The sequence below is a fragment of the Lupinus angustifolius genome, unplaced genomic scaffold, assembly GCF_001865875.1.
Source record: "Lupinus angustifolius cultivar Tanjil unplaced genomic scaffold, LupAngTanjil_v1.0 Scaffold_85_76, whole genome shotgun sequence".
NCBI lineage: Eukaryota > Viridiplantae > Streptophyta > Magnoliopsida > Fabales > Fabaceae > Lupinus > Lupinus angustifolius.
In genome coordinates this window covers 8,936-22,406 of record NW_017724283.1, presented here as the reverse complement: position 1 = coordinate 22,406, position 13,471 = coordinate 8,936, and the positions used below count along the sequence as shown (strand labels likewise).

At 32.7% G+C, this 13,471-nt stretch overlaps 2 protein-coding genes across 3 annotated transcripts; one reads left to right on the top strand and one right to left on the bottom strand.

Moving 5' to 3' along the window:
• Positions 1–354: 354 nt before the first annotated feature.
• LOC109339634 (protein indeterminate-domain 16-like) lies at positions 355–3,934 on the top strand. 2 transcript variants are annotated; one of them, XR_002106688.1, is made up of 4 exons: positions 355–1,160; positions 1,392–1,791; positions 2,764–3,634; positions 3,779–3,934. XR_002106688.1 is itself a non-coding variant. In XM_019577101.1 (3 exons), exons 1-3 carry the CDS (start codon positions 1,049–1,051, stop codon positions 3,557–3,559), a joined length of 1,308 nt encoding a protein of 435 aa, XP_019432646.1. In that variant the 5' UTR covers positions 355–1,048; the 3' UTR covers positions 3,560–3,934. The 2 variants fall into 2 exon arrangements, 1 of the variants encoding a protein (XP_019432646.1); XM_019577101.1 differs by having other exon boundaries at positions 2,764–3,934.
• An 8,050-nt stretch (positions 3,935–11,984) lies between these two features.
• On the bottom strand, positions 11,985–12,911 carry LOC109339635. Its single transcript, XM_019577102.1, has 2 exons — positions 12,749–12,911; positions 11,985–12,670 (listed from the first exon to the last, which is right to left on the bottom strand). Exons 1-2 carry the CDS (start codon positions 12,909–12,911, stop codon positions 11,985–11,987), a joined length of 849 nt encoding a protein of 282 aa, XP_019432647.1.
• Between the last annotated feature and the right edge of the window lie 560 nt (positions 12,912–13,471).

Below are 13,471 nucleotides of genomic sequence, written 5' to 3'. Positions count from 1 at the left end.
TGAAAAAAATAATGATGTAGTGATTCAGATTATAGACCATAATTCATAATATGGCTGTAATATTGCATTATGGTGACCACTGCAATGTGTGACATCAAAATATAACGATGTGGGAGTATTGAAATGCATTTGGGTCGTATTGGACCACATCAAACTATATCGAATTTAAAATATTTTTTTAATCACAAAATAATTCAAAAAACAAAGTTCTCAATCCGTTTTATAATAATGCAGTGATTGTAATTACAATAATCATCACCCAAATGATAATTTAGAACAGTAGATGCAAGTAAGGTTATTCCCCTAATCGTCCTAACTTGTAAGAGAGAGATAGGAAGGTCACTATGTTAGAGGAAGAGAGAGTGTGACAAAAATAGGAAGATTACGTGTGTATTTGGGGGGTTTGGCCTGTATTTATGCATGCAAATGCAAAATATTTACTATGTGAATGAAATTATGAGAGGGTTTTGTTTCCTTGTGGGGATGTTTTTTCTTCTGGAGCCCTTGGGGTGGGATCAAGTTTGGAGGTTTCTGATTGGGTCTCACTCTTTTTGAAAGTCTATTAAGTGAACAAGGAGAGAGGGTTGAAGAGACAATAGCTGTTTGAAGATGAGGGTTGGAAGGAAGAGAAGAGAGCAACCCAGAGAGAGAGAAAGAGAAAGATAGATATATAGAAAGGTGTTTGGAAAAGCTGAAAGTTTAAAAGCAATTCTAGCTAAAAGAAAGCTGAAGTAACCGAAAGGAAGAAAGAGCTTTTCTTTTGTTCCCCTATCACTATGTCCTTCTCCTCTTCTTCATCCTTCTCATAGCTACACCTTTTAGCCTTCATCTATACAGTGTTCTTTTCCACGTTTCAAGCACAATTTCTTTCTCTGTAACTTTTATTCTCTTCCACACCCTCTTATATTCTATTCCCCTACTCACTCAAGATCTTCTCCTTTACTTATTTCTATATATCATAAACATATATAGATTTTGAGTGCTTTGCTTCTTAAGTTCTTATCATACTTACATATATATCAAACACTTCACAAGCTATAGAATCCCTATGTTATTAGCTAATAATAGCTTGTCACCTCCCTCTTCAGACCCATTTTCATGTGGTGAGAATGGTATTTCTGCTTCTAATACAAGGAAGAGAAGGCCTGCAGGAACACCAGGTGCATGATTCATTCCAGAGTTGTATTCACATCATATTTGATTCTAATCCAAATTAATTTGCTTTTTTTTGCTTCTCAGTTTTGAATGGTGGATGGGTCTATATATCTATTATCTTAATTGTTTATTTGAATTGAATACTTGGATATATATATATATATATATATATATATATACTATGATGCTAAATATTAATTGAGTTTTATTATTATTTATTGTGTTGTTGGGGTCAGATCCAGATGCAGAAGTGGTGTCCCTATCACCAAAAACATTGCTGGAATCAGATCGTTATGTATGTGAGATCTGCAACCAAGGATTCCAGAGGGACCAAAATCTTCAGATGCACCGGCGCCGCCACAAGGTGCCGTGGAAGCTGTTGAAGAGGGAGACTCCGGTGGTGAGAAAGAGAGTATTTGTGTGCCCTGAACCTTCTTGCTTGCACCATGACCCTTGTCATGCCCTTGGTGATCTTGTTGGGATCAAAAAACATTTCAGGAGGAAACATAGTACTCATAAGCAATGGGTTTGTGAAAGATGCTCCAAAGGGTACGCAGTGCAATCTGATTTCAAAGCACACGTCAAAACGTGTGGCACTAGAGGCCACTCTTGTGATTGTGGCCGCGTTTTTTCAAGGTATACTCACACTCACACTACATCTATTTTATTAACTGGTTTTCTGAAAACAAAGAATAAAAGTTGGTATGTAAAAATACAATTTTCAATGTATTGAATACACTATTTTTCAGTATTAATCTCTACTCCTGCTTTTGTTTACTATATTACCATCTTAATTATGATTCATATTCATAAAATGACTAAAATAAGAAGATAGCTAGACAGATCTATATCAACTTTTAATATCGTTTTTCCTCTCTATTTTATGTGTTAAAGAATTTCTAGCTTCTACTATCCCATCTTTATCATCAATTTAGCAAAAGGCAAAATTTTAGCATCTACCATCCCATCTTTTGTTTTACTTTGCTTTTGACTTTAATAAAAGGTTAATATGTTTTTGGATTGAAATACTATAATCAATGGGGGAAAACAAAAGCAGAATTCAAAAAGTTATATAATAGTTTAATATTTGACTGATGGAACCTTCATCATGAGAATTTTTTAACGAAAACTGTTGTTGACAGTTTGGAAAATACGGTTCCCAAAGTTCAGGTTTCTTTAGTCCATCGACACCTTGAACTAGAATAGTACCTCTTCCTATATCTTTGTTATGATCTATTCTATTAATCATGTATTAACAATATATTTCTTGAATGACAAGCTTATAGTACAAATCTCAAAACGTGACATGCGTTCTTGACTTCTTTTGTCTACTTTTTTATTTAGTGGAACTGAAACATCTTCCCACCATTTGAAAACCAGTGGATATATACCTTTTCCAAGCACCTTTTACAACCACTTTTTCTTTGTCTCCTTTCTTTCCTCTAACTCTACATTATTAATATTCATCTTCATAACCACGTCATTCATCACCCTTTGTTTTAAGGGTGATTAGTTAGTTTCTACTGGTTTTGAACGAGTACTTCTACTTTTTCTTCTTTTAAAATAAGTTATTGATTGCCCTTTTGAATGATTTTAACTTTTGTATAGGGTGGAGAGTTTCATTGAGCACCAAGATGCTTGCACCTTGGGGAAGATAAGGCAAGAACCACAGACATTACAAGCACCATGCTTGTCTCGAACCGCATCGAGCCCAAGCCCTTCAAGTGAAACAAATTTTAGCACAGCTCCATGGCCACCCTCTCTAGTCATACCAAAGAACCATCTTGTTGTAAAAGCAACACAAGAAAAACACACATTCTTGAACCCTACTACAACTACTACTACTATTGTTGCTACTAATGCTGAAACTTCATCCAAGAACAACAACAGCAACAACAATAAACTCATTCACCCAAATTTGGATCTTAAACTCTCCACAATTGATCATCATGTGGTTGCTGTTCCAATATCTTTATCATCACCTAAGAACATATGTGGCAATGGATTGCAACTATCCATTGGATCATCTGATATAAGTGACAAAAGTACTCAATCAAACAACAGCATCGAGGGTGAGGGTCATTTACGTGAGCAAGCACGTGAGGAGTTGAAGATAGCAATGGCGGAGAAGGCTTATGCTGAGGAAGCAAGGAAGCAAGCAAAGACACAGATTGAACTGGCTGAGCTTGAGTTTGAAAATGCAAAGAGGATTCGACAACAAGCACAAGGTGAACTTAACAAAGCTTATGGTTTGAAACAACATGCAATCAAACAAATCAACTCAACTATGCTTCAGATAACTTGTTATTCGTGCAAGCAACATTTTCAAGCATCGAGTGAAGAAGGTGGCAATATAGAGAAGAATGGTAATGAAAAACAACATGCCAAAACCACTAACTCTTAGATCATAGTTACACGGTTTATTTGGATATACTGGTACCTGGTATGACAAATAATACAGTATAAAAGGTTAAGGAAAGAATCTGGTAACTATGTCTTAGAGATCATAGCTTCCTCTATATAGTCTTTCAATATTTTTGATCCATGTTTATGGGTTGATTATTCCTTCTTCTTTTTTCTACCCTAATTAATATCTTTGTGAATTGATGCTATACCAAGGAAGTGCGTGCTGTTGATTATGTAAGAGGGACTAATAGTGAGGTAAACCACAAAAAAAGAAAAGAGTGTTGTTATTCATGTAAATTGCAGTTTGTGCAGTGTTATTTGTTAATTAAATTTATTATAAATGCAGACTTTGATATAAAAGGATTGTATTTAATTTGCAGGTAGATGGTTAAACATTGCTTCCTTCTAGTTATATTAATATTACAATCATACTTGGTGTAATGATGTCGTGTGTATATAGTACTACTATTTCAGTTAGGTTCTTCTTTCGTGCATTGCGATGAATGAGTTAGAAAAGGAAAAAAGTGGGAAGATTGGATTTGATACTCTATCAAAATTATATTTAAAGCAAAATTGCATTCTATACTTTAGTTAGTTATTTGTTTCACTTTATTCCATTGATTTTTCTCACATTGGTTACTCAAATTTATTTTCATTTGGTCTGTTGGTCGTAATGATAGTTTTTATCTAACAGTAACACTGTTATAATATTCACGTTGATCAAGGAGAGAGATAAACATTTTCTTATTAGTTTCAGGGAATAATATAATGGGGTGAAGTAAAAATTACTGTTAGAACCAATGGTGCAAAGGAAAATTATCCTGAAGGAATAAAGCGAGTTGAAAAAATTAGATCACTAAGGTGAGACAAAAAATTAACTTAACATCAAAGTAGAAGTTTTTGTATAAATTTAAACTTTTGATTGAGTGAGATTTAAATAATATCATATAAAATGCAAATGATATAATACAAATATGCAGCAGAATTGGTGGGCACAAAACAACACTGAATACACTCCTACCTGTAGTTTTGGTTGTTTTGGATTTTCTGTTTGGACTATGTGTAGATTTTTGTTGGTGATGTAGGGCAGAAACCGGAGAAGACTAGTATTTTAACAGCATTAAAGAACTATACTGACAAAAATGACACTTGTATGATATATTATGCCTCATGTGAATATGATTAAATGTTACTGTAGTATATTATAATATGATATCATCTGAATAAAATTAATGTTTTAAATATTCCAATAAATTAATAATTTAGGAGTAGCCATAATTTTAATTCTTACTTGTCTCTCACATTTTATAATTAATTATAATTTCCCATGAAATAAGAACAACATATGTTCTTTTCCCACAATAATAAATATCATTTTTATTCTTATTTGATTTTCATGATCTATTACATTCTTAACAAAACATTTATATTTTTATGCTTTCTCTCCTTATTCGTAATTATTTCTCTCTCTTTGTTCTTATTTAAGGGAAATAAGAATGTTCTTCTTCCAACTTCACTATTAGAGAAAACCATTTTTGTGTTCATTTCATAAGGGGGAACAAAATATGCACTGTTTTTTAGTTGAGACAACATTAAAAATGAAAAAAATTATTAGAAGAGAAAGAAGAAATCAATATTAAATAAAATAAAATAAAGGTGAAGAAGATAAATGTGAGATAGGTTTATGGGATCCATTTAAAAACGAACATAGAGTTGCACCATTGAAGATAATTTTAACTTGATTTGGTTAAATTATTAGAATGTATAAAAACATTAGTAAGAAAAAATGGATTGCACAGTTGTTGTGAAGCTCTAACAACAACTAGTTACTAGTGTGGATGTTCTAACTCAATTAAGAAAGAGAAGAAGAAAAAAAGGGTTTCTAAAAGGAAATGAATGCAGAAACAAAAGTGATAGAGAGAGAGAAAGGGAATCAGATATAGTCCTTGTTGCTTTTAGAGTGCTGCTATTCTGGTGAGTATATAAATGTGAATAAAAAGCAGAAGCAGTAGCATGTTTTTCAGTGCCACTGTTTTGAGGGTTAATGACAGTAACACAGACTCAGTAGTCCCTCTCAAAAGCACAAAGATAAACAAACTCTATTCATGATGATGATCACTACCTCAACGTCTCTTTATCTCATTGCATCTGAATCAGGTCCTTTGCAGTAGTAAGTGGAGCAGAAAACAACACAAGCCAGAAACCAGAACTAGCATCTTTCCATATATGCAGAGACCATTTTCAGCTTTTGGGTTTTGAAAGGAATTACTTGTGATGTCAAAACAAATAAAGAAAGGGAGGAAAAATAATAATAGTTATTTATGAATTTTGGCTAAATGTGGAAAACAATTATTGGGAAATAATGTATTTAATGTATATAAAAATAGAATATTAGTTTTCCTGATATACACTTATGATTTTATCTTCTTAACTTTATCATAAACAAAACTTTTAATTTATACCAATCTTTGAAATAGTCTCAAAATTTGAGTAAAATTGTGTGTATATAAGAATATGTAAGCCAGGTTGGGTAGAGGATAGAGGTGGACCAAACTAATAAAACTAAGTTAGGTTGGTTTGAGTAAATGACATTTTGATTTACAAATCAAAATCGGACTAACTAGTGTTGCTTAAGTTCATTTGAGGATGTTTATAGTTTGATGTTTCAAATTGACAATTTTTTAAAAGTGAAAGAAAAGATGAAGGTGAATAATTAATTTGGAGTTAAATGTGGAAAATTATATAGATTGAACTCACATTTTATCAAGTTACTTTCTCCTATCATTGAACTCAGGAATTGAACTATGTTGGAAAATGGTGTGAGAATTTACTTACACTATTATATATAGTCTAATCTTATTTATGTCAACTCATCAAGAAGGGATAGAGAGTGGATACTTGCCATAACTATTCACAAAAGTATATATGATGATTGAATTTATTTGTTCTTAATCTTGTATTCAGATGCATGCCCATAATGGAATATGTAGGTTTTTTAGTTTTCCAATTGTATATCAATGTTTATCTTAGTTTATCCTTTAATAGGATGAAGAGAATATAATTGTTTGTGTTGTTTTGTGTTGTTTACGATTGAGGATCATAATACATTATTTATAAGAAGTTCATGCTCTTTCATAATTATAAATAATACCTTATTTATAATTGTTTACAATTGAATCCTCCAACTTTCATAAAGAGACATGATTATCCATAATTTTTCTTAAATTAAATTACACGTATCTCTCTTAAATATTAGTAAAATTACGTATATCACCCTCCCATTTTTACACATACATAAATTACCCTTAATTTATATACAAATATTATACTAACTACCTCTATAGAAGAGATAAGTGTATATTTTAAACATAACATTTAACAAATGTAATTAAGTTAGAAATAAGACCTTAGGATCTACACAATAGTTTTTAAGACATTATATTTGTATTCATAAACATTAAATGAATTAAATTACTTTAATATGTCTAATAAAAAAATGGCTCTAATACATTTGAGCATAACTTGGATGACACAACATTTCTAAAAAAAACCAACTATGGGTATATCTAAACAAGATACTTGAAATCATTGTTAGTACCATAACATTCACTACAATCAGAAAAATGGTGAATTGACTCCTATAGTGATATTGTATAACAGCTATGTCGGTCATACACATAACAGTCAAAATTGATTATACCAACTAGTTTTTATTTAAACAATACTAATCAAATTGGCAAGTTTTCATTTCAAATAATTTTTTTAAAATTAGCTTACTTTTTATCAAAATACTATTGTGAAGAATAAAAATACAACTATTACTTTTATTTATAGTTCTAAACATGTCACACATTTTTTTTAAGAAATATTTTAAATAACAATATTTATTATATTATTTATTAGTTTTTTAATTAATGTTAATATAATTATTGACATACAATTTAATTATTGGTTTTAATGATGTACGAATACAATAACGTGTGTCTGTATAAATAAGGGCTTGCACAATAAATGTACTATCCATATCAATAAAAAATTATTATTTAAGAAACAACGCTAAACCAAAAAATGTTATATCTATCATTTTATAAGCAAACTAATCTCGGTAAATTATATACAAACTAACCTCGGTAAATTATGACACAATAAAAATGGTGATATATTTATTGCAGTTCAATAATTAAATCATGTGCCAATAAAATCATACCAGAGTATCGATTCAATATATTTATTCAACCGATATACGGGTGTGCAAATACAAATAGATAACTGTTTTTTTTTTTACAAAAATCGATTTTTTATAGCTTTGAATTGTCTTTCTAAATAAATAATTAGGTATCAACAAAACATTGTTCTAGTAATATAAGACCTCACCGGATCTTTAAGGTGGAGGGTTCGATTCTTATGAACAACACTTGTTAGGAGAGACAGTGATGAACTCAAAATTGAATAATTTCTTAACCAAAAAAGTGAATAAATTGATAATACCAAAAAAATAAATGATGAAGTCAAATTTTGGATTCATTATTCATAAGATAGATGTATATATTACATTCTACACATATGTACTATTCTCTACTATACTTTTGAGTTTTGACAAACGTGGGTGTGACTATCAACTGTCATTCTTTAATTTAATAAAATTAATTTTATAGATTAATATGAAGATATATAGAATAAAAAATGTAGAAAAAGAAAGAATATATAAATTTATTATGAGTGAAAATGACAACTTTAATTGTAGAGATAATATGATGTTAGATGTGAATATAAATTTTTCATAAGGAGAAAATAGGATAAAGCTATATTACACCGACTAATTTTTCATGTAATTTTGTCACATAAAAAATTTGAAAGTTATCCAATAAATAATGAATGCGCTTAGATATCTTTTTCTAGGGGGTATTTTTATTTAGTGGCATAACTTTCAATTTTTTAAGTAACGAATGTACTATTTTTGTTAATGTTCTTTCCTGTAGCACCACTTAGATATTATTCTTAAAAAAAATACTTTAATGGGTTATAATTTTTTAAAAATTGTTTTTTCGAAATTATTTAAAAAATTACAAACGACATTGCATGAATACATTTAAAGAGGTAGTTTTTTTACTAGAATTATTTCAATATGTCCGCATATAATGACTTTACTTAGAGAGGGTGACCTCTAACAATTGTTTTTGTCCACACCACAAAAAAGTTACAAACACATAAGACAAAATGATCCATATTTATATGGATGTGAAAGCCTATTAAACATTAAATAAACCATTTAACTTATTAAAACTGATAATGTTGGAGAGAAAGTTGATTATACTCTCCTCACTGAAACTCACACACGAAGAAGGAGATAATTGCATAGAAATAAGAGAAGGATGATGAAGTGTTTATGTGATAAAGGTATTAAAAGATTAGGCAAAGATTCTCATTATTTTTCAACTAATACAATGCATATATGCTATTTATAGTAAGCATTTACATAACTACTAAAACTAACTTCTAGAAATAGCTATAGAATTAACTAACTATTTCTAACACCCCATTAATTCTAAAGCTTATTCCAAACATACAACATTTAATAACCTTCTCAAATCTTAAATCTATCAACTCTTAATGACTTAGTCATTATATTATCAATTTGCAAATCTGTCTTGCAATACTTCAAGCATATTTTGCCTTTTCCAACTTGATCTCTAAGGAAGTGATACTTCCTCTCTATGTGTTTGCTTCTTCCATGTGCCACTGGGTTCTTTGAAAGATTAATGGCTGACTTATTATCAAATGAGAGCTCTACACTAACTTCAAACCCACCTTCATTTCTTCAAGTAGTGAGCTCATCCACAAAGCTTGACAAGCAGCATGGCAAGCTGAAACATACCCAACTTCACAAGTAGACAAGGCCATGATTTCTTATTTCTTTGAGCACCATGAGATTGGAGATCCACATAGCAGGAAGACATAGCCCATGATGTTTTTCCTCTCAAGAAAATCCTCTCCCAAGTCTGAGTGGGAATATGCAATGAGTTGCAGTATGCACTTTTCCGTTTTATTGAAGAACAACACTCCAAAATCCAATGTACCACTTAGATACCTTAGGATCCTCTTAGCTGCCACAATGTGTGGTTTCTTTGGAGTGCTCATAAATCTACTTACCAATCCAACACTGAATGAGATTTATGGTCTTGTGTGACAGATAAATCTCAAGCAACCAACAATTTGTCTAAATGGAGTGCTATCCACTACAAGCTCATGATCACCTTTATCCAGCTTTAAATTTGGTTCTGATGGTGTTTTTGCATAATTGCGATTGACCATATGGAACTTATTTAGCACATCTTGTGTATATTTCTTTTGGTGCATAAAGATCCCTCCATCAACTTGTTTGAACTCTATGCCAAGCAAGTATGACAACCTCCTAAATCAGACATTTCAAACTCTAATTTCAAACTCTCCTTCACCATCTCAACTCCATCTGAATTACTATTAGAAGATCATTAACATATAGGCGAATGATGAGGATGTTGCTGCTGTTTGTAGTCTTCATATAGACACCATGCTCCACATCACACTTTCTTAATCTTGAATTTAGGAAGAATGCATCAATTCTTCTATTCTATGCTATGGGAGTTTACCTTAGGCCATACAGAGCCTTCCTCAGCCTATACACTTTGTCCTCACTACTTCTGATCACAAATCCTGGGGGCTATTTTACATAGACTTTATCCTCAAGAGGTCCATTAAGGAAGACATATTTCACATCAAGCAGCCACAATTCCCAGTTGTTTTTGGTTGCTAGAGCCACTATCAATCTAATTGTTTCCAACCTTACAACATGAGAAAATACCTCAGAAAAATTCACTCCTTCCATCTTCATAAACCTTTTTTCCACAAGCCTTGCTTTGTGCTTGGCAATGGATCCATCTGACTTCAGTTTTTTCTTGAATACCCATCTTATAGCAATAGGTGTTTGATCATCTGGAAGTTACACTAATTCCTAAGTCTTGTTTTTAGTGATAGACCTCAATTACTCTTGCATAGCTTCCTTCCATACCTTGTTGCTCACAACTTCATCAACTATAATTCGTTTAGTATATGTGAATAGTGCAATATACTAAACTAACTCTCCTTCATCTGTTATCACATCATCTGGTGATATTTGGCAGTCTCTCAACTTAGCAGGTAGGTTTCTCATTCTAGTGGGTCTGCTTGACTCTAATGTATTAGTTGCAGCCTCTAATAGAGGCTCAACTTCACTTGAGCCTAGAGATTCAGTGGTGAGTTCACTTGGATTATATTCCAATAGAATTTGGATTTGTTCTACTTGTTTGCTCTTCTTTCCAAGTACTTGACTCAATGAAGTGCACATCCCTGCTGAACATGACTTGATAAGTCTTAGGATTGAGTAGCTTATAAGATCCAGTGGAGTGATATTTAACAAAGATCATAAGCTCACTCTTATCATTTGATTTATTTCTTCTTTGGCCAGGAATGTGTTTGTAGCATACTGACCCAAAGAATCCAAAGTGTTTGAATGAAGGTTTCATCCATGACCAGACTTCTACAAGCACTTTAGACTCCAACTTCTTGGTTGGACAATGATTCAACACATGAGTTGCTGTAGTTGCAGTCTCACCCCATAAGCCATATGGTAAGCTTCTTGTCTTTAGAATGCTCCTAACTATATTAAAAATAGTTCTATTCCTCCTCTCATCAAGTCCATTATGTTGAGGGGTATAAGGTGAAGTGACCTCATGTATTATTCCATTCTTAATGCAAAAGAACTCAAGTTCTTTATAAGTGAACTCACCTTCTTCATCTATCCTCAAAATCTTGATTGACTTCTTTGCTTGTTTTTCAACCATACACTTGAATGATTTGAAGATGCTGAACACATCACTCTTGACTTTAATTAAGTAGATCCAAATCTTCCTGCTAATATCATCCACAAATGTGACAAAATACTTGTTTCCACCTAGTGAAGGCACTTCAAATGGACCACATACATCAGAGTATACAATGTGCAGTAAGTTATTGGCTCTTGATGTAGTGAATTTGCTGAATGAGGATCTGGGTTGTTTGTTGATCAAGCAGATGTCACAGATCTTCTTAGGCACTTGAATTGGAGGCAGACCATGAACCACTTCTTTAGTCTTCATGAGACTAAGGTCTTTGAAATTGAGATGACCAAGTGTCATGTGCCATAACCACACATCATCAATCAGGATTTCAGTGTTAAGGCATTAGATTCAATTGTATTAAGGTTCACCTAAAAGGTTCTATTTTGTGTAAGGGGGGCTCTCATAATTTTCCTATTTGTTGAGTCAAAGACCCCAAGCTAATCATTCTACATGTTCACTGAAAAACCCTTCTCTAGTAATTTCCCAAGGTTACTCAAGTTGTGACTCATATTAGGCACAAAGAGTACCTTAGAGACCATTATTCTTGCCATCCCTTCTCTTGATCACAACATCTCCAATTCCTTCAGCCTGAATCATTATGTTGTCAGCAAATCTCACTTTGCTTTTCTTGCTAGAGTCAAAGTTAACAAGCCAATCTCTATGGCATGTCATGTGATTAGAGCAACCTGAATCAACATACCATATTTCTTTATTATTGTTCCCTTGACTTGTTGTCACCGTCAACAGAATTGGTGCCTCATCATCCATATGACCATTCTCTTCTTTTACCATATGTGCCTCATCATGGTGTTGTTTTTTGTGAAAATCAAGTTGTCTTGGCAGAGCTTGACATTCAGTAGAAAAATGCCCAACTTTATTGCAGTTGAAACACTTGATTCGTTTTCTATTTACCTTCTTCTTTCCACCTCTCCAAGCACTAATGCCTCCTCCTTTTGTGAATCTTGTGGGCTGATCTTGATTACATCTTTCTTGATCTTGATATCCAAGGCTTGTGCTCTTGCCTTTGTAGTCTCCCCTACCTCTGTTTCTGTCTCCACTCTTGCCATGGTACCTTCCGTTCTTGTAAGTTTGAGCCTGCAAAACTTGATTGACTTTTTCTGTGGACCTCTCCGTGAGTCTTTGCTCACGAGCCTCGAGGGAACATTGAAGATCTTCCAGCTTCAGCTCTTCAAGTTTCTTTGATTCCTCAATAGCTACAACTATGTGATCAATGTTTAGGGTCAAAGTTCTCAAGATCTTCTCAATATTTGTCTAATCAACAATTGCCTCACCACATGCATTCATCTGATTTGTGTGATAGATGACCCAATTGAAGAATTGAGCAACTCTTTCATTCAACTCCATTTGCATCAACTCATATTGGTGTCTCATGGTTTGGAGTCTAACCTTCTTCAATTGTTCTGCCATTTGTTGCACTTTTCCAAGATCTGCCATGCCTCTTGTGATGATTGTGTTGCTGCAATCTTCTCAAAGTGTGCCTCATCAACACACTGATGAAGAAGACACATGACTTTGTAGTCCTTCCTCTTATTCTCTTTGTACATCAATCTCCGCGGTTTTGTGGATTATGCATCAAATTGTGGGTATCCATTTTCAACAATTTCTACAATCTCTTGGAACCCCATGATTGCCCTCATTTGAATGCTCCACTTATTCCAATTCTTGCCATAAAGAAAATGTAAGCTAGTTGGGAAGCTTGTGCTTTAATGCCCCATTAAATTAAGAAAGAAAGAAGAAGAGAAATGGTAAATGAGTGAAGGCCCTGGATCTCACTTGAGCTCTTGATATCAATTTGTTGGAGAGAAAGTTGATTATGCTCTCCTCACTAAAACTCACACACACGAAGAAGAAGGAGATAATTATAGAGAAAGTTGATTACGCTCTTCTCACTAAAACTTACTTGAGCTCCCAACTCTTTTCAATTAATACAATACATATGCTATTTATAGTAAGCATTTACATATAACTACTAAAACTGACATCTAGAAACAACT

What these genes read in the sequence shown, in the direction of transcription:
- LOC109339634 (XM_019577101.1), top strand. Translation starts at nt 1,049, where the DNA reads ATGTTATTAGCTAATAATAGCTTGTCACCTCCCTCTTCAGACCCATTT. An exon ending in AAGGCCTGCAGGAACACCAG is followed by an intron (nt 1,161 to 1,391) that starts GTGCATGATTCA and finishes TGTTGGGGTCAG; the next exon opens with ATCCAGATGCAGAAGTGGTG. An exon ending in TGTGGCCGCGTTTTTTCAAG is followed by an intron (nt 1,792 to 2,763) that starts GTATACTCACAC and finishes ACTTTTGTATAG; the next exon opens with GGTGGAGAGTTTCATTGAGC.
- LOC109339635 (XM_019577102.1), bottom strand. Translation starts at nt 12,911, where the DNA reads ATGGCAGATCTTGGAAAAGTGCAACAAATGGCAGAACAATTGAAGAAG. An exon ending in AAATCAGATGAATGCATGTG is followed by an intron (nt 12,671 to 12,748) that starts GTGAGGCAATTG and finishes ACATAGTTGTAG; the next exon opens with CTATTGAGGAATCAAAGAAA.